The 25,370-nt window shown below is 39.0% G+C and overlaps 2 protein-coding genes across 3 annotated transcripts in view; one reads left to right on the top strand and one right to left on the bottom strand.

The window, feature by feature from the left end:
• Window positions 1-1,795: 1,795 nt before the first annotated feature.
• tax1bp1 (Tax1 binding protein 1) lies at window positions 1,796-20,391 on the top strand. Its single transcript, XM_005804637.3, has 18 exons — window positions 1,796-1,904; window positions 5,540-5,733; window positions 9,861-9,963; window positions 11,467-11,657; window positions 11,757-11,915; window positions 12,762-12,910; window positions 13,018-13,108; window positions 14,888-15,073; window positions 15,230-15,481; window positions 15,657-15,827; window positions 15,965-16,037; window positions 16,258-16,376; window positions 16,486-16,611; window positions 17,124-17,210; window positions 17,654-17,852; window positions 17,925-18,073; window positions 19,054-19,139; window positions 19,376-20,391. The coding sequence occupies exons 2-18, from the start codon at window positions 5,557-5,559 to the stop codon at window positions 19,572-19,574; spliced, it is 2,517 nt and encodes an 838-aa protein (XP_005804694.1). The 5' UTR covers window positions 1,796-1,904; window positions 5,540-5,556; the 3' UTR covers window positions 19,575-20,391.
• Window positions 20,220-25,370, bottom strand: part of LOC102234787 (juxtaposed with another zinc finger protein 1) — an 18,979-nt gene continuing 13,828 nt past the window's right edge. For both annotated transcript variants that reach the window (XM_023330382.1, XM_005804676.2), the window contains exons 4-5: window positions 25,049-25,218; window positions 20,220-23,028 (exon numbers count right to left, since the gene is read on the bottom strand). In XM_023330382.1, coding sequence (XP_023186150.1) covers window positions 22,852-23,028; window positions 25,049-25,218 — 347 coding nt within the window. In that variant the 3' untranslated portion in view covers window positions 20,220-22,851. The remainder of the gene's footprint in view (window positions 23,029-25,048; window positions 25,219-25,370) is intronic.

Below are 25,370 nucleotides of genomic sequence, written 5' to 3'. Positions count from 1 at the left end.
CTTTCCTGTTTTGTGGACAAGCCAAACCACACCATGATGGATGTGCTCAGGACAGATTGAATAATGGTGATGACCACCAGCTCATGGGAGGTTGTACTACTTGGGTTGCTCCAACAAGTATATAGTTTTTTGCTGGGCCTTCTTCTGAACTTTGTCTTTGTGTATGGTCCATCTTAGTTACTTTGCAAGAAAGGGTGGTTCCTATAGTGGCCAGAGGGGATTTGAAGTAAACACAGGGTTATTGAGGATAGTGAGGGCTGGGAGTCCACCATCATCTCAACTGTCTTGAGCAGGTTAAACTCCAGGTGGTTCTGACCACACCAGAGGACTAGCCAATGCACCTCCTGTCTGTGTGCAGGCTCATCACTGCCTTGTATGAGAGGCCCCATGGGCCAAAACTTACAAACACTCTCACATGTACTATCAAACTCTCTCACTTGTCCTATCAAACCCTTACACATACAATCAAACCGTCTTACACATACTACCAAACCCTCTTGCACATACGATCAAACTCTGTTAGAGAGTTTGATCGTATGTGTGAGAGAGTTTGATAGTTTTGGCCCATGGCCTCTCATAGCCTTGTATCAGATCAGCAATGGTGTCACCTCACAATTTCAGAAGTTCACAGACTGAGGTACAGTCATTTGTGTAAAGGGAGAAGAGGAGTCGTGAGATACCAATCTTGGAGGCTTTGGTTCTGGTTAACCCGCTTTAACTTTTTCTCCTGTTCGTTACATCACAAACACAAATTTCGATGTATTTTTGGGGAATCTAATGTGATAAACCATCACAGAGCAAGGTGGGAGGAATTTGTTTAATTTACAGATAAAATTACAGATATTTTAGATACGCATTTCTGAAAAGAGTGGTGTGTATCATCATTAGACCTTCACCCTTCTCACCATTCACTTTCCAGGTTTAAATTTCATTTTTGTGTGAAAACCCTGTGAAAATAAAGGGGAATATATCACATGCATACTGAACTGTAATTCTTTGCTAATTTGATTTTAACAAGCTTTAATGATCTGTTATATTTTGTAAGCAATTTCTGTATAGAAGATGCAGGTGAGAATTGTATATTGATAAATTCCTAAGCAAAAAATTTTACTCATAAGTTTAAATAAATAAATAAATAAATGCTGACAGCCTTCATTACAGATTACACCATCCATCCATCCATCCATCCATCCATTTTCTAACAACCTTGTCCCTATCGGGTCAGAGGGGTGCTGTTGCCTATTTCCAGCGAACGTTTTGGGCGAGAGGCAGGGTACACCCTGAACAGGTCGTCAGTCTGTCGCAGGCAGTTTTTCTATTCAAGAATAAATTTTTTTCGAGGCAACTGTGCCTTTGTATTTAAATATAGGTGCTGTGAAAGACCTTCTCTTTGACTCAAAATGCTTGGCTTTTTGAAAGGTAGGAAAGCCCCTAAATTTTGGATTTTCCCTTGTTGATTGTAACAAGAAATGTTTTCTTTAAAATTGGCTGAGATATAAACACATAAAAAAGAAAGAAAGAAAAATAAGAACAAGAACAGCAACAAAAAACAAACATGACAACTTAAAAAATGAATGAAATAGGAAATCAGCTTATTATGTTGCCAGTTTATTTGAACAATAAAAGTTCTTAGAAGTTCAGAAAATTACAGATTTTGGCGAATTATTAATATTCAGTTCAAATGACAAATGTCATGTAGTGTAAAACAATGCTTTCGAGGTAAGAAAACAGTTAAATGATGTGTAGGTAGGTCGGGTGTGTAACACGTTTTATCTCTGACACTTTGCGGAAGTGACGTTATGTTATTATTATTCCAGGAAAAGGACACGGGAAAGCCCTGAACTGCGTCAACTGCGTTTTTATGATACATTTGGATGTTGGCTGATGTTTAACATGTCCACAAGGTATGTTTGGTGTGTATTTTATGAATAGAATAAGGATACGAGTGTTAACTTTGTGAGCTTTTCGAAGTGCGTTTCGAAAGTAGCTTGGTACCACTAAAGTTGCTAACTGTTTACATTAGCTATAACCTTGTACTCAACTGATAGCTGTGCTCTTTTTTTCTTGACATGTCTGCTTTTTATTTGTCAAAGACGTTATGTAAAAACGTAATATTTAACACACTACGTAAATGTTTTGCTGAGATGTTAAAGACTACGTGCCTGTGGATGAATGGTTAAAATGTCTCATAAAGTATGTCGCTAAGGCCAACTGGCTGCTAGCTAGCTACATTGCTAAGCTAACCAGATATGAATACTATTTTGTGTAGGCCTTGTCCGAAACTTGCTTACAAACTGGTCATTTTAATGTTTATTTTCCTCTAGCATTTGGTTTTATTGTAACGCTAGAAATTATGTGATTACTCTGAATGATAGTTGCGATCTGTTTTTGTCAATTCTCCGTCCCAGGCCAAACTACGTCGAAAAAAAATACCGAGGCCCAAATGGAAACTCCCCCTAAGGCTTTAGCCTTCGTTCTCGCTAGTCATGTGTTGATTTTAATGGTAGAGTTTAAAATAAGCAAATTCGATGCACGTTTAAATGTGTTTTGTTACTCGATTATGTTTGTGATACAACGGCAAGCTGTAGCTCTGCCTATATCGAGTACAAAGAAATATATATGAAAACTGGATTTAAGCAAGTGTAGATACATTTCTTGATTCCTGAATGAGGTTTCATGTTGCACCAAGACCTTGGATTCCCGACTGGTGACATTTCTATGGCTGTATTTAAGTGATGACAAAGGGCATCACTTAAATATAAGTTGTGCCACAAGGATACAAGCCAGGTTCAATTGCAAAGACGAAAAAAACAACAACCTTTATTTGAACATTGAAAGACATATTTGCCATTTTTATTGTATTTTGTAATGATGAGAAACGTCAAGTGGCTCAGTCCCCTGTAATTTATGTAATTGTAAGTTCAGAACATCCCATGTAAAACCTTTTCAGATGTCAAATTTACATAACTATTTTTTACCATTTAAAGTAAGCTGAAACATAATGAATCATTCCTACGGACAGCAATTTATGAAATACACACATTGGAATTGATGAACTGATCAAATAAAATAAAGATTTACAATGTAAAACATATACAATTCATTCATCTTTGGTTTGGGATAATCGTAACGTTTGCGGATTGCAGTTGTGATGATTTAAAGATAAGCGGTTTATTTTTCTAATTTAATGAAGTACTTATAAATTTGATGCATGTTTTATTTTAAAAAACTAACCACAAGTGATGTTAGTGAGCTATGGACATTTTTTCTTCTTCTTTATAGCTAAAAAGACTGAGAGGGTTTATTATCAGTTACATTATTGCCAATAATGGCAATAGGATTGAAATTAAATATTGATTCTGAAATTGTGCACTGCTAGTTTGAAGTAGGGGTGCACCAATTACAGTTTTCTGGTCGATCACGATTACTAATCTTTAAAAAGCCTGACCTGGCGATTCTTAATTTGTGCGTAACTAATTGTTTTTTTGTCTGAAACAGTGCAAATATAGCAAGAAAGTCGCTCAGTTGGCAACAGAGGGATGACTATCATTCCTATCACTAATGGCAAACTTAAAACTAGCGGTGCACCAATAAACCAACCAGCAGACATGACGTGGTGGGCGGGTCTGTCAGTCAAACCTCTGTTACAGCAGATCAAAAGAAAACAGTCAGTGATTTTTAGACCTTCGCTGAGGTAGATCAGATCGGCTTCACATGTAAGTATTGGGCGATCAACAATCTTCCAAAATTAAGGAAATCAGGGTAGATTTATCAGCTTGTTGATTTCTCGGTGCACGCCTAGTTTTAAGTATCTTACCTAACAAATGAATATTCATTTTAAAATAGGAAACATTTCCGTATCGAATCCTACATTAATTAATCTAGAAATGTGCAGATAAAGTAAATTATTTAGTTTGAAATCATTAAGTGGCACCAATATGAAATTGGCGCCATCAACCAAGGCCCAAATGCAAACAACTCATACAGTAGGAACAAAAATGTCTAACCAGTCAGAAACTGTGATTAGCAGATCATCCACTTCTTTTGCAAAATGTTAATTTATTGCTCTCTTGCTTTGGCTTGTAAGATTTATATACACTGCATAACTAAACAAAAACTGCATATGCTCCTGAAACACATACACCCTTCACCAAATATATATGGTTACATACATATTGCCCAATTCAGACTATGGTTTGAAAGCAAGTTGACTATTCTTAAGGCAGTTTTGAAGAAAATTTGCAAAAACTTAAGACATGTAAATTACTGAAGGCCTTTTTGTTGCCATTTGGGGATTGCTTAAACAGAGGTATGCATGCCATCAAAATCCCAACCCTGCTGGTTTCTTTCTTTCTTTTTGGAACCCTTTAAACTTATTCAGACAGGAAGTTGTGATATTCAGTTACTTCAAAGAGATTAGGGACTTTTAAAATTGATCCGCTACCATATAGATTTGGATTGGACCAATGGACTTAACAACACTTTTTCACATCCTATTCTATCAGAATAGAAGTCAATGTATAGCAACAGCTTTTTGTGTTAATTGTACTTTTTCTCTGGAACATCAACTAACATTTGGCTTTTCATGGTAGGAAAAGCCAAATGTTAGTTGATGTTTCTGCTTTTTATATGCAGTGTAAAAGCCTTTCATTTACATAGAAACTGAACGCATTAAGCACAAACAGCAGCTGGTTTTCGCTAGGAAATGGGGGCTGAGATAGGAGTGCTTTTAACCATGTGGAATGAATGACGAACATCGGAAGAACAAATAAAAAAACAATTGAAGCAACTTCTACTTTTCTTAAAAACAGTTTTAAGCCCAATGACATTTAATTTGGTAGATAATTAAATTTCCTGAGAATAATGAACTAGCACCAATTTTTGTGAAATCATGAAAAGCCAGGCTTTTTCAAGTTTTGTTTTATTTCTTGTGTAGCTCTAAGGGTTATTAAAAACAAACAATACATCTGAATTCCCTTTTTTTAATCTATAGCTTTACATGTATCGACTCAGTATGTGTTTGCCCGAGTAAAATGTCTGAATTTTACTCGGGTTGTGATGTTAAATATAAGTCAGTTATTACATGAGTTTTGCTAGTAGTTACTTTATAGCAGCTGTTTGGCTATATTTAGCTCATAAACCTGATAGAAAGTAACAGAGGTGTCCAGCATGTCATCAGCTATTGGCTGATCATTGGGATCTTTTAATCTCGCAAAGGTTAGTTCAGAGTAACAGTGGTTAATCTCCTTGCTGAGTTAACAAAAGCATAAATCTTTTTAAGATAAAATGTTTGTGTTGTATTAAACCTTTTAATTACAATAAATGTACGTAATGAAATCTGCCTTCCTCTTTTATAACTTTCTTGTTTGTTGCATTATAGTGTCCAACCAATTTCCTAAACCACTAGCGCCTCACATTTTATTCAGTTTTATTCTGTTCCAGTTTGCTTTTTTTTTACTGCTCCTGGTCACAGTAAACACCAACACTGGGGTAAGTTTTTCCTTTGGCTAATCCTTTTTTTATGTCCTTTCCTGTGCAGCCACTGCTGAATGATATATGGCTTTGTTCCTGGATGGGACCTTACTGAGCAGAAACATGGACACATCAAATTTTGCCCACGTCATCTTCCAGAATGTGGGGAAGAGTTACCTGCCCCATGCTGCGCTCGATTGTCACTATACCCTGACACAGTTCATCAAACCACATCCAAAGGACTGGGTTGGTATATTTAAGGTGAGGGACCATCGACACTGCTTTATGAAAGCATTAAAACTGAGTATAAGATGCAAATAAACATTATTGTTGCAGAGTTTGGCTTTGCTGAAGGCTTTTCTAGTGCATCGTAAATCTGGAACTTGCTGACATCTTGGGTATCTAATTACATGTTAAGGCCAATGCACACTCCACAAGAATGGAGAAAGTCACCCTTGCAGTCAAGGCTGCAATAATAAAGTTCTTGCTGGCCTACATTTCATACTTCACAAGAGTTAGTTAATGTGCAGAATTTCCCAAAAGTCTTCATAGGGCTGACACACAACATCACTTATATTTCATATTTCTCAGACACAGCAAAATAATAATAATAAAAAAAAACATTCTACATGTGTCTTTCAAACCAGGGCTACAAGAATCACATAGTTTTGTTCTTGCAACCCAGGGAGAAAGAATAAAGTCTGATTTTGGAGACAATGTTTTACCCTTTAGAGTATGACTTAATTTTACACTGCGGAAAGGGAGGGATTTTTGATTTACCTAAAACGTAGAAACAAAGTATTAAGTCAGGCCTCACAAAACTAAAATATTGCAAGTGTAGCCATTCACATGTACTTCAAAGATGAGCTTGTTCAGAGGGAGTGAAGCTTCTTGGCCCTCACCACAAACTTAAGTGTCCCACATGGATCTCATTATAGGAACACATTAAATCCAGTACAGTGGCAGTAATTTATCTGAGTTTTGTCTGAAGTTTAGTGATCGTCTTCTCAACTAACTTGCTTTTTATCTACCAGGGATGAGATGAAAGTTTAGACAACTTGACAACAAGTTAAAAAACACAAACTAACAGCTCTGTTTAGTTTGCTTCCTGCTGAACTTCTCTTCCTGTTTGAAGTGTTTGTCTTTGAAAGGAACTCGAGTAATAAACCAAGTTGATTTATCTTTTCATGTATGTATACCTTTTTAAATGGTTTATCACAGCAGAGAATAAAGTACAAATAAAGAGAGCTAAATGTGTAGCTAACACATTTAGGTCTTCTGGAACATTAGTTGAAATTATTGACACATACAAGCTCTCCTTCTTAAGATGCTACTTTTTACTAATTTTCAGAGATCAGCTACAGGTAGCTCAGTGTGCTATCATTATGTTCTTTCATATCTCAAGCTGGCATTTGAGGATTAGCAGACTGACAGAAGTGTTGTTGATATACTTTCCACTTGCAAATGCAACAAATGTCCGTTTGTCATTGAACCACTTCTGCTGCCAGGTCAGATGTGAATCCTTGCCATATTTTCCGTCCTCTGCTTTTCCCTTTGATAATCAGAAATACTTTACTAATCCCAAAGGGGAAATTACTCGACATTGGAACACCAGACACCTGATGTAAAGTTAGTCATGTAAGACAGTAAGAATTAAATTATCTTTAAGGTAACCTGTTGGTATAAATGACTTTTGTCATAGGCTGAACATGTATAGTTTCACTGTGACAGCCAGGAATGATTTCCTATGTTGCCCTGTTTTACATCATGGCAGTCTGAGTCTGTTGCTAAACAAGCTCCTATAACTGTTCAGCAAATAATAGAGAGGATGTGAAGACTAGCTTAACATCGTCCCAAGTTTGGATAATGTTCTCCTCTTGAACACCATGTCCAGAGAGTTTAGTTCGTCCCCTGTGACGTGACTGGCCTTCCTGTTGATGTCCTTAACCCTCAGGCTGCATCAGCTGACAACAGCGAACATGATGGCGCTAGCCACCATAGACTCACACAATGTCCGTAACAACTTCCGGCAGATGTTGAGTCGGACATTGAGTCTTCTCAGAAACAACAGAGGCCCTTCTGGATTTGGATTTTTTTGACCAGTCTACTTTATTGTCCAAGTACACTCCCAAGTACTTATACTCCTCCACCCTGTCTACTGTGACCCTTTGAATGTCAGCAGGGGTCATTCTCAAGTCCACAAACAGTTCTTTAGATTTTGCATCTGGTCTGGCTTGAAAGTCTTGTCCTATAAGGACTTTAGCAGGCCTTCTATTTCTCCATGCTTAAAGGTCGGACGTTGGAAATGATCTTATTTTGTGCAGTTGCCTATTTAGCATACTTAAAGATGTATCTTTGAGTATGCAAAATTTACTTGGTAGTAGTTCAAAGTAGTAGTTTGCTACTTTGACCTACTTGTTCAAAGTATCAAACAAGTAGTTCGCTACTTGTTCAAACTACTTGTTCGTACAAGTAGTTCAAACTACTTCAAAGTACTTGGACAAGTACTTTGAACTACTTGTTCAAAGTAGTGAGAAAAAGGATGGAAACTCTCATGATGAATGTATTTTTTGTCAAATCATTTTACAAAAGTCATGTAGGCTTTTGTATACAACCAAATGCAAAGATCAGGAAAAAGGGTTATGTTAGGTTGAATCTGTTTCAGTCTAGGTTCAAGGTTTGATCTTTAAGCCAATAGCTGTTCAGAATGCTGAGCACAGGTTTGTAAACCTTTAAATCCTGCGATTGACGTGCGAGTCATTTGGTGGCGGTCTCTTTCTCTGTTGTTTTTGTTGAAAATTCAATCTATTGATTTGTTAGTGTTTTGTCACTGTCAACTAGATCAATTTTTCATTGTATTTTAACGTTTTCTAGCTTGTTTCCTGTAATTATATAGGATTGTAATAAATGGAGGATTTAAAAAAAAATTCTGTGTAATACGCCCTCCTGGATTTTAACAAGAAATACAGTTTTTGTACAGTTTTAAAAGTTTACTAAATAGATAAAAAAAACAAAAACTAAATATATTATTAGTAGTGAGTAAATGGCCTGCTTTATCTTGTCTGCCTATAGACAAACAAAGACTTTGACTCTTGACTCTGTGAACATTAACCACACTGCAACTTGCTGGTGGTTCTGTGGTTCATAAAGGATTGTTGTTGAGGAAAGGCGTCAGAGAAAGCAAACTCAGCTTTATAATTAAACTGTCTCTAAGGACGACCTCTTTGTGTGATTCATTAACAGCTCACTCCTGGTTCTATGCAGCCTTACTGGCGCATTGACAATTTTTCACCTCCTTCAGCATTATCCTCTCGGGTTTAATGCAAAAAGTTTTTAAAGTAAAAAGTCATCTATAATATAAAGCTTGTTCTCTTCACTGGGTTTTACCCCCAGTCACTAATTTAAACATGTTTAAGATAGCTCAACACCATGTCTCTGTTTTTGCTTATTTATATTCTAACCAGAATGCTTTAAGTTCCTCTCAGTTTTCCCCAAATACCACCTCTGCAGCTCTAATGAGTGGACCGGTTAGAGCTAGCCCCTCAGTAATGACACTCACTAACAAGGCACATGTTTTAATTGCTTCCTGTTCTTAACTGCTGGAGGCTGGAGCTGCACAGGCAACAATTGGGGTTTCTCTCTCTTTTATTTTTTTGGGGAACTCCAGAGCCCTTCTATCCGTGACTCACGTGAACACACTGCACTGTAGCTGCGGGCTGTTTGTACACAGCTGAGAAGATAAACTGGCCAGTCAGGAAAAGAAAGTTAAAATCGAAATCTGCTGTTATGTCAGCTTGCATGAATTATAAATTTTGGCAAAGTTTGCATCAAATGACTGACCTTGGTTTTGTTGCAAAGGCTGGTGTCGCAGTCTGGTTTTACTGGATTTGTTGCGGATGCATGTGTGCACGCCTAAAAGCAGCCCTCTCAATGTGACACTGATTCAGTTTGACACTTTTATGGCACCAGTCTGAAGTCGTGGATGTATTTTCTGCTCTCCCGCCTCCCCCCTCCTCAGCAGACATCAGTTAACAAGACATAAAATACATATAATTACATTTTGGTTTTCATTTTCAAGTTGCCTATGTATAAAATTTTCACCTATTTTCCTCTTCCTGTTAACAGTGAGTTGTTACTTCAGTTCCGCACTCGGGCTTTTTCACGATAAGCATCTTGAAACCAAATTGCAATTGTAGACATGTTCCTAGCTGCCATGGTAACATAGATTTAAAAGCCCCTCCATTACTTCAATATACCAGCTTGAGATAATTTGGAAGTGCCTGTAGATTCATGTAAAAAAATCTCTACTGTTGGTTCCCCATTGTTATTATAATGCACTGATGTGGTTGGAGCGTCTGGTTAAATGGATTCCCCTCAATGTGTCACAGGTTGGTTGGAGCACAGCGAGGGATTATTACACATTCTTGTGGTCGCCTCTCCCAGAGAACTACGTGGAAGGCACAGCAGTCAACAGAACCGTGATCTTTCAGGGTAAGGTCGTGCTGTAGCTTTCTGTAATTCTGACGCATTTTAATGAAGATATATGAAGGAGCTGGTCAGAGGATTGTACGGGTTCAGGACAGAACCATTAAGTGCACTAAAATTACAGTCTATCTCCACAGATCTACAGATGTAGAAAGAATGTTACACACCTGGCTGGCAGAGATGACTACAAGTCATATTAATCAGTCCTTATTGTAGAAAAATTTCACACTACTTAGCTTTAAGTAATGCTTTAAGTTGTGTACATTTGTTATATAGCAAAGACCGATTTCCTCTGTTAAAAATCATAATTTTTCATAAAATAACTGGTGGATCAAATATTATTTCTAAAAATTCCTTCAGAATAAATGTAGCTGAATTTTTGATTTATCTGTACTTATTCAAGTAGATCAGGGTCTCTAGGTATTAATAAACTCCTGTTGGAGTATATAAGCACTAGTTTGGATTATGTAATGAAAACAAGGGTGTATGTACAGTATGTTGTCCTCAAGGGAGGATAAAAATCTTTAAAGCTTTAATGTTTCATCAAGTCCTCGTTTACTGCCCCACCAACACAAACTTAAAAACAAAAAGTTCACTAAACTCTTCTGGGATTTGGGCCGGAACCATGTGCGTTGGGCTGATGACATCTTGTGAAAGGACAGATGGTAGTGGGGATAGAGCTCAGTCTGCCTCTGACTTGCTAAGCTAGGTAGTCACAGTCCCTCATTGGCTGACTATTATCGGGACTAGCCGACTTCATAGGTTGTTGTTTGTGCAACCAGTCAGCATCAGAATTTACAGCATAAACAAGAAATTTCTGAGAAGAAGATTAGGAAGGTTACCTGTATAATTTAAGCTATTATTGCTTAGGAAAGAACAGTTTGGGGAGACTTCCTTAAATGTTACTGGAAGTGTTGACGTTGTCACTCTACACCTGCTTTTCGTCCTGCTGTTGGGTAGGGTGGAGACTCTGTGGGGCTGTGGGCTGTTCCTGGTCCAAACACCCTGGGAACTTTGTTGGCGTTTGTCTCTTTATTTGGCATCACACTCGGAGGAAATAGATTCTGGAATGATCTCGATATGGTTTAAAGAAAAATGTTATGAAACATTTCAGGAGAAGACAAAATGAAGTGTTGTCTTGCTGTCAGAATGCCAGTAGAGCAAAGCACAGACAGTATAGGCACCAATAAAGGAAAAAAATAAAGGAACATTTTCTATTTTTGCATATAATTATGTTATTTTAATAAAATAAATGAAAGTTTTAAACCTCTTGGCTTCTTTTCCAAGAGTGCCAGCACATTTTTCCTCTTATGTAAAACAATCCTTCAGATATGAGGTAGAATAAATATAACTACACATGCTTAATTGGGATTTTAGATTTAAAGTAACATCTTGATACACATTTCTATTCTAAATGGCTAAGTGCAGCAAATTCCTACCTGCTTTTACTTTACTAAATCTACATTTCTTTGCATCCTTCTTTAATCACTGTTTGCAATACTTCCCTAGGTTACTATGTCCCCAATGACGATGGGGAGTTCTACCAGTTTTGCTATGTGACCCACAAAGGGGAGATCCGGGGGGCGAGCACGCCTTTCCAGTTTCGTGCAAACAGCCCTTCTGAGGATGAGCTGCTGACTGTTGAAGACGAATGCAATTCTGACATTCTGGTTGTCACCACCAAGGCTGGCTTGCTTGAGGTACAGGATCACATAAAACCGCTCATTTAAACTGCGCAGACTTTCAATCTGGTTGCTGTAAAAGCGACAAAATTTTCAAAATTTTTCTTGTTTGAGCAGCAAAAAGTGGAAGAAGCTCAGAGAGAGAAAGATGAGCTGCTGAAAAGCATGGCCCTCATCCAGCAGGAGAAGGAGCAGCTTGACGCAGAGAAGGAGAGTCTGCAGAAGGAGTTTGAGCAAGAAAAAGAGACCTGTGCCCAGCTGAGAAGAGAGATCCAAGTAAGTTTATTCTGATTAGGCCTGCCAGCTCCATGCAAATCGGTATTTTTAATACTCCCATCAGTTTAATGAAACCAAATCTTCACTTTTAGCTTTGATCTGAACTGGGAGTTTGCTTTGAAGTAATTACAGATTCTAAACCACATAATTTATAAAACGATTTTTCTTGTTTTAACCTTTTTTTAATTTATGGCCAAACAGTCTGCTAGCACCCCCTAGTGAAGCAGCCCAAACATGCAGAGTAACTCGAACCAGCAATACACTAAAGTAGTAAATCACACTCTGACAAATAGAAATGCCTGCATTATCAAGGTTGTCATTCCACTTTTTATAGCATAACATTAAGTCTTAAGAGCATTGTCAGTAATAATCTGGTGTACCGCTGTGTGTCATAAATCTGCTGGTTTTAAAGGTTTTACAGATGTAAATATGATTACAGATTTTGTGGTTGTTAATTTTATTGCTTTACTTTTATATGAAATTTTTATATGGTGCGAATTTAAAGATCCCAAAACTCTTCTCATAAGCAAATTGTAAAAAATTTATTTTGCTTTTTTTTAATTCATCTTCAGAGTTCAAAAAACTCTACGTGGAGCTGTGACTTTCTTTATGATTTAGACTTCAACGACAGTAAATTTTAATGCCGTACAAGCATTTTCCAAACCTTTTGAGACAAAGCCAGACATGGAACGGACTCTGTTATTTCAGATTTTAACCCATTTAGATCCTCTATCTCTTGGCACAAAACCCACCGTAGCTTTTATAAGTACGATTTCAATTAGCCATTGTGCAAATCAACAAGTTCAAGTGTCCAACCTCTTTTTTATTTGGTGGTTTGTTTCCCAGGAGGTGCTGCACTCGTCTCAGGCCCTTCAGGAGGAGAAGGAAGAGGTCAAGAGGCGACTGGAGGATGCCACGGCCAGGATCGTACAGTTAGAAGAGGATCTGATTGGAGTCACACAGAAGGGACTTCAAAAGGAAACCGAGCTGGACAGGTGACTTGTTAAAGACGAATTCAGATTTTTGGAATGGATACACCCCAAAATTTTCCATTATTCATTAATATGTACTAATTTTTTTATGTCTTTTTTTTTTCATCTAGCCTTAAAGATCGATTGAAGAAAGTCGCTCTAGAGAAAGAGGCTCTTGAATCTCACGTAAAGAATGAGAGAGATGAGAAGGAACTCTACAAGGTGATGTTTAATTATTTTAAAAGTTGAACTTTAGAAATAACAATATCAAAATTTACATAAAATGAGCTTAAGTAACTTTTCAGCCAGATATATCTGTATCACCCTACTGGTTTGTTTAAAAAAACACTTGGTGACAGCTTTACCTTCTAAATCATTTGCTGTGTAATTTGAGACATGCCAGACTTGGAGGCATCCTTCGTTAGCTTTTGTTTTTTTTCCCAATTCTTTCCTGTTTTTCCACTTTGTGCTCTTTGAATAATTTTGTGTAGTGGAACATTTGAGTCTAAACGGGGCATGCCTTATTCTGTCTCCCGGTCCGTCTGGTGTTTGTGCGTCCTGTGTTGTGGTGGGTGCTCCACAGGAAGTGGGAGGGCCACATACTGTAGTGTCGCCACAGAAATGGAGCCCAAAACCCCCATATCTAATTTAGCTTGCACCATCACACAGAGGATGTTGCCGAAGGACAATTTTAAAAGCTATCTTAATCTCTGTTTCTTTTTAATGAGGTCACACAACATTTGATTTATTAGCAGGGGTTTGATGCAGTCTTGAAAAACCCAAATAGGTCTAACCAGAAGAAAGTAGAGCGTGGAAGAAGTCTCTGAGTGTCCGATATTTAATCTAAAACCTTGAATTTCTGAAAATAAAAAAGAAATAAAAGGCTTTTCACTCCGATTTTAGTTAATCTTAGTAGAACACAGATAAATGGGCACTTATTGAAAAATAAAAAGAAGACCAATTCAGCATTTTTATTCCTTAATTCTTTTTGGGAAAGGACTCTGGAATGATCTTAAATACATGAGTTTAAATTAGCACTGTGGCCATTAGACTGGGCCTGGCGTAGGTGCCAAGCAAATCACAAACTGTACCGTTAAAGAATCTTAACTTGGAGTAGGATAATCCAATCAAGATTTTACGAGACAAAATGTCTAAAATTAGATTATAGTCCATGTTAATTAATTTCAGTAATTCAGTTATTTATTCTAGCGGTTTTTATGCTAATTTTGAGGATTAGGGTGTTTAGCATTTGAAACTCATAAGAAGCTTCAAAATTTAAGTTGCTCATGAAATTACAATATTACCTAAGAGCAATAAAAACATTAATCCCAGTAAAGACATTTTCCATTTTGATCTACACAACAACGGGGCGCAGTGAAGCAGATGCTCACTTGCAGTCTGCACGCGCAGTCTCACATGTGCCTTCAAACCGCACCAGAATTCACTTCAACCGAACCAAACCGAGACTTTTAGGCGGCTCAGACTTCACTTTTTTCTGGTCTGCATCAGCGTTCGATTATGCATTCCCACCTCCACATACTAACCGGCCGATGGATCAGAGTTTGATTGAATAGGGTCGTTGTGAAAGCACCCCAAGAGTCCTTCAAGCAAGCGTCTTTATGAGATATTTAGTGGAAAGAAAATGTGGTAGAAAAAAGTGTGCTAGCAGCTGTGATAACCACAGCATAGAGAGAATGGGAAAGCAAAGCAAATTCATGAGTTTGAAAAAGACTCACAAGGTGTGAATCAGAAGCCTAGTTAGGCATTGTGTTGTTTAGTAATTTGTTGAACTCAGGTAATAAAACCCAACCGTTTAAAGTTTTTGTTCTGTATATTAGAAAAGCTACAATAAAATTGCAGAAATTTCAGTCTGGAAAAGCATGAAATTTTTAAATGTTAAATTTTTCTGTTTTTATAAACGAGGCAAAAGGTTAAAAAGTTGTAAAAAAAAAAAACTGTGTGTGTTCTGTTTCTTTATATTTCTCATTGTGCTCGCATCAGATTCACCTGAAAAACCGGGAGCTGGAAAACACTAAGCTGAGTGCGGAGCTGCAGATGCTAAAGTCCGTGGATGTAAACAAGGAAAACACCATTGCCCAGTTCAAAGAAGAGGTGGGACGCCTGCAGGCATGCCTCACAGAGAAGGAAAAACAGTACAAAGAAATCCTGGCCAAAGTTTCTCCTTTGGTATGAATTACTAGACTGTTTTTTTTTTTTTACGAAGTTTTAAATAGGCATCAACGGTAGAAGATGATGCCTTTAATATTTAACTACTATATAGTGACTTTAAGACCTCTGCTAGACCTAAAAGTCTAATGTGACAATAACATGTGGTTGTACCAGGGTGACATGAAGGCCCTGAAGGAGCAGCTGCGGCAGAAAGAGGATCAGCTCCAGGCCAACCAGCAGCAGTCCTCTCTGCTGGCTGCCGAACTGAGGGATGCCTCCAGCGCCCGAGATCGCACCATGTCTGAGCTCTACCACATGAAGCTCGAGGCGGACGCCCTGCGCCAGGCCAAGGCCGAAGCTCAGGCCCAGTGTGTCCACCTGGAACTCGTAGTCGAACAGATGAAGGCAGACGCCAAAAAGGAGGCGGTGAGGATGAATGTTTCCGTCACAGGCCTTCATTTAAATTATTTTAGACAATGACTTTCGTTCAGTAATTAGCCGATCAGGCTTTTCCTGACCAGTTTCGACTCCTACCCTATTTTCATGCAGTCGTTTTAATGGTACTCTTCTTCTTATTCTTCTCCCGTCTTTGTAAAAACAGGCCAAATTGGAGGAGGAAGCGAGCACAGACCCAGCTGTTGTAGCAGAGCTGCAGAGAGAGGTGGAGGACCTGAAGCTGCGGCTGCTCATGGCTGCAGAGCACTACAAGGAGAAGTACAAGGAATGCCAGCGACTGCAAAAACAAGTCCTCAAACTATCTGAACAGCAGGGGGTAGGTTCCAGCAGACACCAGCCGCCAAGCTTTATCCGTAAACCGAACATGGGTTCGGTTTACGGGTTAAAGACGGTTTAAAGATGTTATGTTACGCTCTGCCTTCTTTTAACATTCATTTGTGTTGCTGTTCATAGGAAGTGAGGAAAAGCACAGCACAAGAGGTCGCCGCAATCCCTGCATCAGGGAGTCCAGACACATCGGTGCCGGGTATTTATGTCCAGTTCTGTCTGGTTGTATGGAAGAAGTAGATGGTTTTATCATAGAAACTGTAAAATGTCTTAGAAAAGGCCACAGTAGTTTACTGTCTTAGTTTATGTCCTTTGATTTTTCTCCCCCCAGCCTTTTCAATCATAAAAGCAATCATTTTATTTTAAACCGTGATAAATGAAGAGATCTACATATTTTGGTTGTGTTCTCGTCTCTACAGGCAGCCCAGGTTCTGCTGACCCCATGTTGGAGGCCATCATCCAAGAGAAGCTCAAAGGCATCAGCAGAGAAGCTTCCGACAGAAATGACAAATACAGAAAATGCAAGCAGATGCTGATAGTAAGCAATGCGTCTGCATTCTGCGCAAAATATGCAACGGTTCTCTAATCCTGAGAGGACAAAGTGTGACAAAAACAAAAAAGGGTGATGAGTGTCTGTTGCCTTTTAGGAGGAAAAGGAGCGCAGCAGCTTGTTTGCAGACGAGCTGGCCAAGACGGAGCTGAAATTAAAGGAGCAGCTGAAGACCAACGAGAGTCTAAAGTTGCAGCTGGCTGCCGCAGAGGACCGTTATAAGGTCAGGCTCCGAGCGCGGCGCTGGTGCCTTCAAAGCAGTTCGGTCTTCAGACTCGACTGTTTTTATCGGCGTCCATGGCTGGTCTTGCTCAAGGATCGAGACTTTGATACTTTCTTCCCCCCCTGAACATAGTTGTTCTGACAGTGTTGTTTATGAGCCGGCCTATCTGTTAGACGGCGTTTTACTGCTGTTTATGTCAGGCTCTGGAGACAAGCGAGGTTTGGCTCGGAGGAATCCTTTTTAGTCGCACTGCTAATGCTGTGTTTGGCTGGGGTCAGGCGGATATTTGCTTAGTGTCTCAGGAGAATCCAAGCAGGTTGTTTTGCTTTGAGGAGTATCGAACGTAAATCAGGCCGTGGCCAAAGGAAGCCGTTTATGCTTGTGATCAATTAATGTCACATGCCGAAGCCTGCCTGTATTTCAGCGAGACATTTTTCAGTCAGGAGCGCATTAAGTGTAAGAAAAGATGGTCTTTTCATTCCTTTTGGTTTTGTGTCCATTGTTTACCTCAGAGTCAAGTAGCTGAGAAGGGTCGGGAGCTGAAGGAGCTGAGGGACTCGTTTGCACTCGTTGTGAAGGAGAAGGAAAAACTGGAGGGGGTTAGTAACAGCTTTCATTTTCTCTTTTATAGACTCCTGCCACTCCAAACATTCCCTAAAATATAGCATTTTCTCTCTGCCATTTCGTCTGGGTATAAAATACCACTAATTGTAGAAGCAAATTAAATGTTGTCTGTTTCATTGCTTTGCTCCACAGTAAGGCAGGCCTAATACTGCTAATGCTGTTCAAAGAGGTGGGATCCCCCCATTTGAGGTTTAGACTGTCAATTAGCTTGACCTCATTAATTACAAAACGTTTCTAATCATAAAAAAATTGATTTTCTTTTCTTTAATAAAGCTGCTAACTAAGCTTTGCTTTGAAGTAAAAAAAAAAAAGGTCCCTTGCATCATATTCCCAAAACTGGGCAGAAAATAAAAATGACACATCACAATTGTTTTTTTTTGGTGCAAAATAGTTTAAATTCTGCTTTTGTTTTCCCTAGGAGCTCCAGAAGAGCAGCAGCAAGAAGGGCGATCAAGGGGCCAGTGAGAAAACCAGTTTGGAGAACCTCCAGACCAGTGTGCCTTTAATTCTTCAGTACCCCGTCCCTTACGCCCAGGACACCCCGACCCCACTGCTGGTCTCTCAGAGTCCAAGCAAACTACACTTTGGGAACCCTTATTCCATCTCAGACTCAAAAGGTGAATATTTCTTTTTTTTTTAGGAAAGTATGTGGGATTTTATTTTTTAAAGTGGTTGAATTATGTCTGCAGATGAGACAGAGGAGGAGTTCTCAGATGATCAGCCTCTGAAGCTGCCCCCCGTAGGCCCACCCTCCTGGGACAGCAACGTGGTCTGCATCCAGCCCTCCCGCAACCTCAGCCGGCCAGAAGGACACGAAGAGACAGAGGAAAACAACAATGTGAGCTTCTCGTCTGTTTTAGCCACGCCATACCGTTTGTCTGGATTTGCATGAAAAGCAGAGGTCCAAGTCCTCTGCATGGCACTTTAGGTCAAAAACCTAATTCATATTTCATCCCAGTAGTTGCCTACCATACTCATTACAGCTACAAACCTCAATATGTGTTATAGGATTTTATTTAATAAACTGAGCCAAAATGATAAATGACTGTGAAAGAGGAAGGAAAGTGGTACAGTGTTGGTTTCTTTCCAGTTGTTGAAAGAAATCCGCCAGAAGATGATGTCCCAGTTGTAGTTTGGCACAAGTTGTGGAAGAGTCTCGGCAAACTGATGGAGTTTGGTCAGATGAGACCAAAAGACAAAACATATTTGCCTACATGCAAGACAAGTTTAAATGTGTAGCATATGTTAGCAACAAGGCAATTCAAAGAGCTTTAGATGATGAAAACACAACATTGTAGAAGCAGAATAAAGGAAATTAATGAAAAGTTGGAATATGGACTACAGTTAATGATGTTCTGGTTATTATTGAGTTGAGGGTAACTTAATAAAAGTTCAGATCTAAATTTGTCTGAGAATGTTTGGCAAAAGTTGAAAAACAACGTTCACAGCTGGCCTCTTGGCAGAACTCAGGCTCCAAGTTTGAACCATTTTGCAAAGAGGAATTCACAAAAACTTGAGACATTCCTTAAAAAAACTTGAAATGGCGATTTTGGGGAAAATTGATTTTACTGGCTAGACTGGACTGACTGAAAAACATGTCTTTTTTCTTTTAACTTCAGAAATGTGAACTGCTCCATGTTGGTTTCTTGTAAAACATCCTAACAAGACGCAGTAGTTTGTGGCTGCAACATGACGCAAAGTTAACAAGTTGGCAACGTTGGAAGTGACTGTAGTGTCCAGCAGTTATTTTGTAGGCATTTTATTTATTGCTGTTGATTCTCTTTTCATATTTATGTTTTTTTTTTTTCCCCCTTCAAGGTTAACACCAACGAACAGCCGCTAGGAACAGAAACACGCAGCTCATTTGTGAATGATGGACAAACCCCCTTCTGCTTTGACTCCAGGTAACAAACCTTCTCCCGCTAAGTTTTAGTGTTTGCCATACCCTTGCCTCACTCGGCTTCTGTAACATAGCCGCCCTTTGTGTTACCGTTGTCGATGAGCAGGCCACCCACCCTGCATCAAACACACGTTCCTCATTAGCCGGTGCTCCTGTTTGTTGCTCGACTTCCATTAATGCGAGCGCTCTCTTCTTCCGCTGTCTTTTTATTTTCCTCCCCCTCTCCCCCGCCGCCCACAGCATGGATATGAAACGCTGTCCGCTCTGCGAGGTTATCTTCCCACCCAACTACGACCAGAGCAAGTTCGAGGAACACGTGGAGAGCCACTGGAAGATCTGCCCCATGTGCAGCGAGCAGTTCCCCCTGGACTGCGACCAGAAGGTGTTCGAGAACCACGTGCTCACTCACTTCGACGGGCACCCGCTCAACTTCGACTAAAGAAACTGAAAACCAATGGAGTCTGCAGACTTTCTGCCATCCTCTGAAAAAGAATCACTTTAAGCTCTCTTCTGCATGTAGTGGTGTTCGGCTCCTCTCTGTAGAGCTATCCTAACTTTTGCTTTCTTTTAACTTGGAGATCCACTCTGAGGTGACGTTTGAAAAAAGAAAAAAAGACAATGTTATTATTTAGCGTGTATCACAGGGCTTTAAAATCAGTTGCGAATTAATCTTTTTTTTGAATTACCGTTTTAAATGTTTCCCTTCTTTTAGGATTTGGAAAGAGAAGACTGTTTTACCCTATAATTCTTCTTACTGATTTCGAATGGACATGGGTTTTCTCAGATCTGTAACGCTGCAGGATGTAACGAGTCAGGGAAAAAGAGACGTGTTTACCAAACTTACATTTAACACATGCGAACATATGCTTCCCTTCCTTCATCATTGCTGTACAGGTCATCGGTCAGCTGTCATAGAAAGCAGCCTCGGTGCACTATATTCAGTCAGGGAGAAATCTTAAGTAATTATACCCATACAAGAATATACAGTATATCATCAGATCATCTATTTTAGAAAAATTTAAGGCAATATTGTGACCGCCTTAATACATTGTGTAATATGTAGATTTTATTTAGCTAGGTTTCCTTTTTTTTTGTTATTCTGATTGTCTCTTATTTTCATATCAACAGCTAATCAGTGCATGCTCAGCTTTTGTTAATTTTCCTTCTTTCTCTTTGAAGCTATTAAGTTATTTCATTCATTAAGATGTTTCATTAGTTTAGTGAGTTTCATGTATCTAAATAAACTAATAAAATTACTTTGAAATTGCACCGTCTGATAATTAATGAGCAGGAGTCGGAGGAACAGGTGAACTTTTATTGTAAAATATACCAAGTTTTCATGAAGCAGCAGAAATACAGTACATATGCTTTCTTTGTTTGCTTTACAAAAACACAAAAATAAATTTAACACTTTAAAGGGTGATGATACATCCACTGTATACTATTTATATATTGATGGTACAGCACAGCCGCAGTTCTTTCAAAAGTTACGGATCTCTCATTCTTATTTAGGATGTGCAGGTTTTAATCCAGTGGCACCAAGAAGGTTTGGAGGCACAGCACAAACTGAATGGCAATTTATTCACACTCTGCCCTATACGAAAATAGAAATGTGTAGAAACGACAGCATGGTTGGATGAACACGTACGATGACTGTCGGCGGACAGTTCAGCAGCACGAACAAATACTTTCACCTCAAAAACGAGGAAAACACAAACACTTTCCAGAAATGGCAGCTCCTTTGAGGCCGAGCTCATTTAGGAAGGAGAGCGCTGAAGTAATGAACTGTCCTGGAAATGAAAGGCATAAAGGAAGGAGACCTTCTGAGCTTGTTAGAAGAGCACAGCTCAAACGCCAGTGGCGGAGGGTTCGTTAGTTCACTCTGACGGCAAAGTTAGGCTACACTAAACAAAAGTCAACCCCTCATTTATTCATACTTTTCTTCTGAGATTAATTTTTCTTTTACTCTTTCAAAATGGTTCAAAGCAATTGCTTAAGTTATTTTTTTGTTTCAGTCTTGACCTTGTTTCTGATTATTTGTAGAGATTTGTTTTCCTTTTTAAAAACCATATAATTTCAAAGGAGCATTTAGCGCAAGAAATTACACAGTGTTCTCCACACAACATTTGATGCTAATCTTTAAGGATTTTCTTGCAGCTAATCAATAAAACAGGAATGCTCCAGTTTATTTAGTTGTGTACCAAAGAAAATGCTAAAGAGAAACAAATTTTGCAGGCATTTAATAGGCGAACACCCAAGTGCTATTAGAGGGGAAAAATATAACAGAGAAGTAAACTAAAATTAAGCTTTTTGGCCTTCGACCTCAACTCGACTGTAACTTCGACTTCATGCCTGGAAACCGACAAATTTAAATGAACTCAAGAAAATCTGCAAGAGTAGTGATTGAATACCCAGCCAGATTTATGCGGTTGAGTTGCAACTTGCTGAGAGACATGGACTGGACCTGCATGCATGAGAAAATTATTTTGCAGGCCCCGGTTTTTAATAGTCACAGTATGATGTCAGTTTTTGCATCATTGTGCTCTTACAAAAAAAAAAAATAAAAAAAAAAGATCTGGTAAAATAAACCATAACAATCCTAAAGGTAGATAACATCAGTGTCTATTTAATTCCTTTGTTTTTGCAGCTGACTGCTATTGTTGGTACTTTGGCAGATTGTTCTGAAATACTTCATACTTATTATGGCACAAAATAGGAGCTGAATGCACAGCCACAGAGCCATTTCACTGTTTCTTCCTATTAAACAGTGGAAGAAACTGCTTTCACTCAGGCAGTGAAAACTAAACAGAAGTGGTTGGGCATAAAGCTAAACTGCTCAGTGACTCTCAAACTGAAGACATTCATAGACATGCTGTTTGGGTGTTTTTGGAATGGGATACGATTCAAGGCAACTGCTATACATTCAGAAATGTCACAATACTGAGGCCTGAAGAATTGGACTTGTTTACTCGTTTTTTTTAAAAGTGCTTCAATACCTTACTGTGAAATTAGGAAGGTCAGCTGCTTAGTCTTAAAGAAAGTTACCCAAGACACGAAGAACTGCTACTCAAAAAATGTTCTCATGATCCCTCTGAGCAGCATGGACTCATTTAAAACGATCAGGCAAAAGCGAAGCTGAAATGCTTGCAGAAAAATCACCTGAGATTATCCTTTGGTGTTCCCACAAAAGAGATGTTATGCATGTCCTATGAATGGAAAAGTAACTGTGTTTAAGACAAACGACTCATTTTTCCCAGTCAGGCTACATTCAGTTTCTTCATTTGCATCTTTCCCATTTGAAGCTCAAAGGCTACGACAGAGTGAGTAATGGTGTTTCCTTTCAACAGAAAACACAGGAATCTGTCCATGTATTCAGTATATAAAGGACAATGCATTTGTAAAACTAATCATCTCCTGGCTACTTCTCAAGTCTACATGATCAACAAGCACCATAAGTCAAGGGAACAAAGGTGGGATAGAAAATATCTGAAATGTGCAAAAATACAAAATGTGAATGACATAAATATGGCAATTTGCATGGGGATAAAGGTTGAATATTACATATATACTGTGCAAATAAAACATAGTCTAGTGTTATAGCAAAGTGAAAAGAAGGGAAAATGAAACTGGAGGCAGCAAGCGGAGCTGCTGGTGATGTGAACTTTAGATGGATGTTTATATGGCCCGAGGGAAAGTGCTGGTCATTGACTCCACCTCTACAGCTGCTTCTTACGGAAGCTGTCAGTAGAGATGGGTGGATGAAAGTTGATGGTGTGGTGCCGGAGACCCTGAGATGTCTTGTAACTCTTCCCGCAGCGGCATTTAAAAGGTTTGCGCACCCTGATCTGGGTCCGGTGTCCGTTCTTGGCATGATACTTGATGCCGTTCACGTTCTGTTGCGAGACAAGAAATTTGAAAAAGACAATAGTTTACATTAAACATTATACATGACAGACTGCATTCTGGAACTATTACAACTACAGTAGATGAAGAGACCAATTCACATCCTCGGACTCTGCCTTTCTGTTTTTTTGCAAGATTTAAGGCACCTGAATATAAATGCTTGCTGACTTTATTTAAAGTTTTAATTGTAGATAAAGCATGAAAAACACGGATTATTTTCCTTCCACTTCACAAAGATGCACGATTATGTGTCACGTTCAAACTTGTGGCTGTAGTGGCACAAAATATGACCAACTTCTAGAGGTTTGGCTACTTTTGGCATTGTAGTATGTTGGGACCAGAGATCTGCCTCCAGAGCTTCATACCAATTTTATTTGACTGGAGATAGAAAATCTCTGTAAGAAACTAAAATAACAATTAAGCTAAACTGTCTAAAATAGGCATAGTTAACCCAGACATCTAATTATAGGCCTAATGTGGGCAAAAACAGATATTATCCACAAATATGTAACATATGAGGTATTGTGTATGATGTTGCATAATTTCCAGACAAACAAAAGTTTGCAGTCAACAGAAGGCTTGTTCTGCTCCTAAACAGATCCCTGCTGCTGCCTTAAGCCTTAGTCATTGCCTATAACTCTGTCATTCACGTCAGCAAAGCAATTTTCTCAGGCTGTGCAGAATTTATCCCAACCACACACACCAGATGTGGGCGGAAAATCCTATAAAACTCCATATCACTGAGGTGGACTGGATGTATGCCTTTAAGTTGTTGTACTGCCCAACAAAGAACCCATTTTCCACTCTCCAGGTCTCGCTTTCTCACATACATACAAATATACATATACATACACACACACTTATATGTATATATATATATATCTATATATCTATAGGATGAAACCTGCGAGCCTGAAATCCCATCTATCCCTGCTGTGCAGTATGGGAGTGGCACCATCATGCTGTGGAGTGTTTTGCTTCAGGAGGGACTGTTGTACTTCACATGAGGAAGAAATGTTCTCAAAATATTAAAGCAACAACTCAAGACATCCACCAAGAAGATAAAACTTGGACTAGCGTGGCAATTGCCTTCCTAAGCAATTTCATTCGATTCTCATCTCCCTTCAGTGTTCCATTTGGAATTTCTCCCACTGAGCCAATCACTGAAGAGAGAGAGTTATAAATGATGAGGTTTAGTTTATGTTCTGTTTTAGAATTGTAATCCGCTCATATAGGGTTGTAGTTTGGCAATGGAAGAAGTGAACAGAGTCATCCAGTTCGTGTCGGATACAATTCTAAGTATTGAGCAATTAAAGTCAGAGCAAGAGGAATGTTTAAGACATTTTATTGCTGGCCGAAGATGTTGTGGTCCGACTCTCCATGGGGTTGTTTACAGCGCATGCAATTGCCAGTAATCTTCAACAAGCTGGCGCATTGCATGTCACGGCCAGTGTTAGCGACTGGGTAAAACTTAAAACTTCAACAGAGTCCACGCCCCCAGCAAGCAATTGTTTCTCAATAGCTGAGTGTCCAGATCGTCGTTACGAAGCCAAAGCGTAAAACAAAGGGCTGTTTTTCACCAGGGTAAGTTGGGGCACAAAGGTGTTTTCCACTCAGACAACAATCCCAATCATGCAGCCAAATTAGTTACAAAGCAGCGCTCCTTTCAACGACTGAAACTACGATGACAATATTTACTCAACAACCTTTTATTTACTACAAGAAACGTCAGCTGAATGATACTAGCAATGACAAAAATGACTGTCATGCCAAAATAAAGAAATGTTATAGGGAGATGAAATCCAGTCAGATCTCAATTTAGCCATGTGAGAAAACAGGAAAAGGTTTTTTTTCAATAGGATAAATAATTCCCTTGCATGTAACAATTTTTTTCTGTGCACGTAAAAGGACATAAGACAGAATGTTGTAAGATTTAGTAGACAAAAATCAGACTAAAACTGAAACGACTACAGCAATTTTAAGATCTGATAAATCACGGATGAAACGCACCTTGTATCTTTTCTTACAGCCGGGAACAGGACAGGCGAAAGGCTTCTCATCTCCTCCGTTCATGCACATGGAGCTTAAGATAGACTCAGAGCTGATGGCGCTCTCTGTGGTCCACGACTCGTCACTGTCAGACGCCTCAAACTCTACATCCTCATCGTCACACTCACTACCTGTGGGAAGAAAAACAACAGAAAGTACAAAGATTTACTTCAGATCCACAGCATCTAAACGAAAATGCTCTGATTCGTGGCTTTTGACTTCCTTGTGGCAATCAGATCTTAGCCCTTGGGCTTTCCGTCTGGCAAACACAGACCTTTCTCAG

Source organism: Xiphophorus maculatus, chromosome 3, assembly GCF_002775205.1.
Source record: "Xiphophorus maculatus strain JP 163 A chromosome 3, X_maculatus-5.0-male, whole genome shotgun sequence".
Classification (NCBI taxonomy): Eukaryota; Metazoa; Chordata; class Actinopteri; order Cyprinodontiformes; family Poeciliidae; genus Xiphophorus; species Xiphophorus maculatus.
This window is presented reverse-complemented; position numbering and strand designations above follow the sequence as displayed.

What these genes read in the sequence shown, in the direction of transcription:
- tax1bp1 (XM_005804637.3), top strand. Translation starts at nt 5,557, where the DNA reads ATGGCTTTGTTCCTGGATGGGACCTTACTGAGCAGAAACATGGACACA. An exon ending in ACTGGGTTGGTATATTTAAG is followed by an intron (nt 5,734 to 9,860) that starts GTGAGGGACCAT and finishes AATGTGTCACAG; the next exon opens with GTTGGTTGGAGCACAGCGAG. An exon ending in TTCCATCTCAGACTCAAAAG is followed by an intron (nt 17,853 to 17,924) that starts GTGAATATTTCT and finishes TTATGTCTGCAG; the next exon opens with ATGAGACAGAGGAGGAGTTC.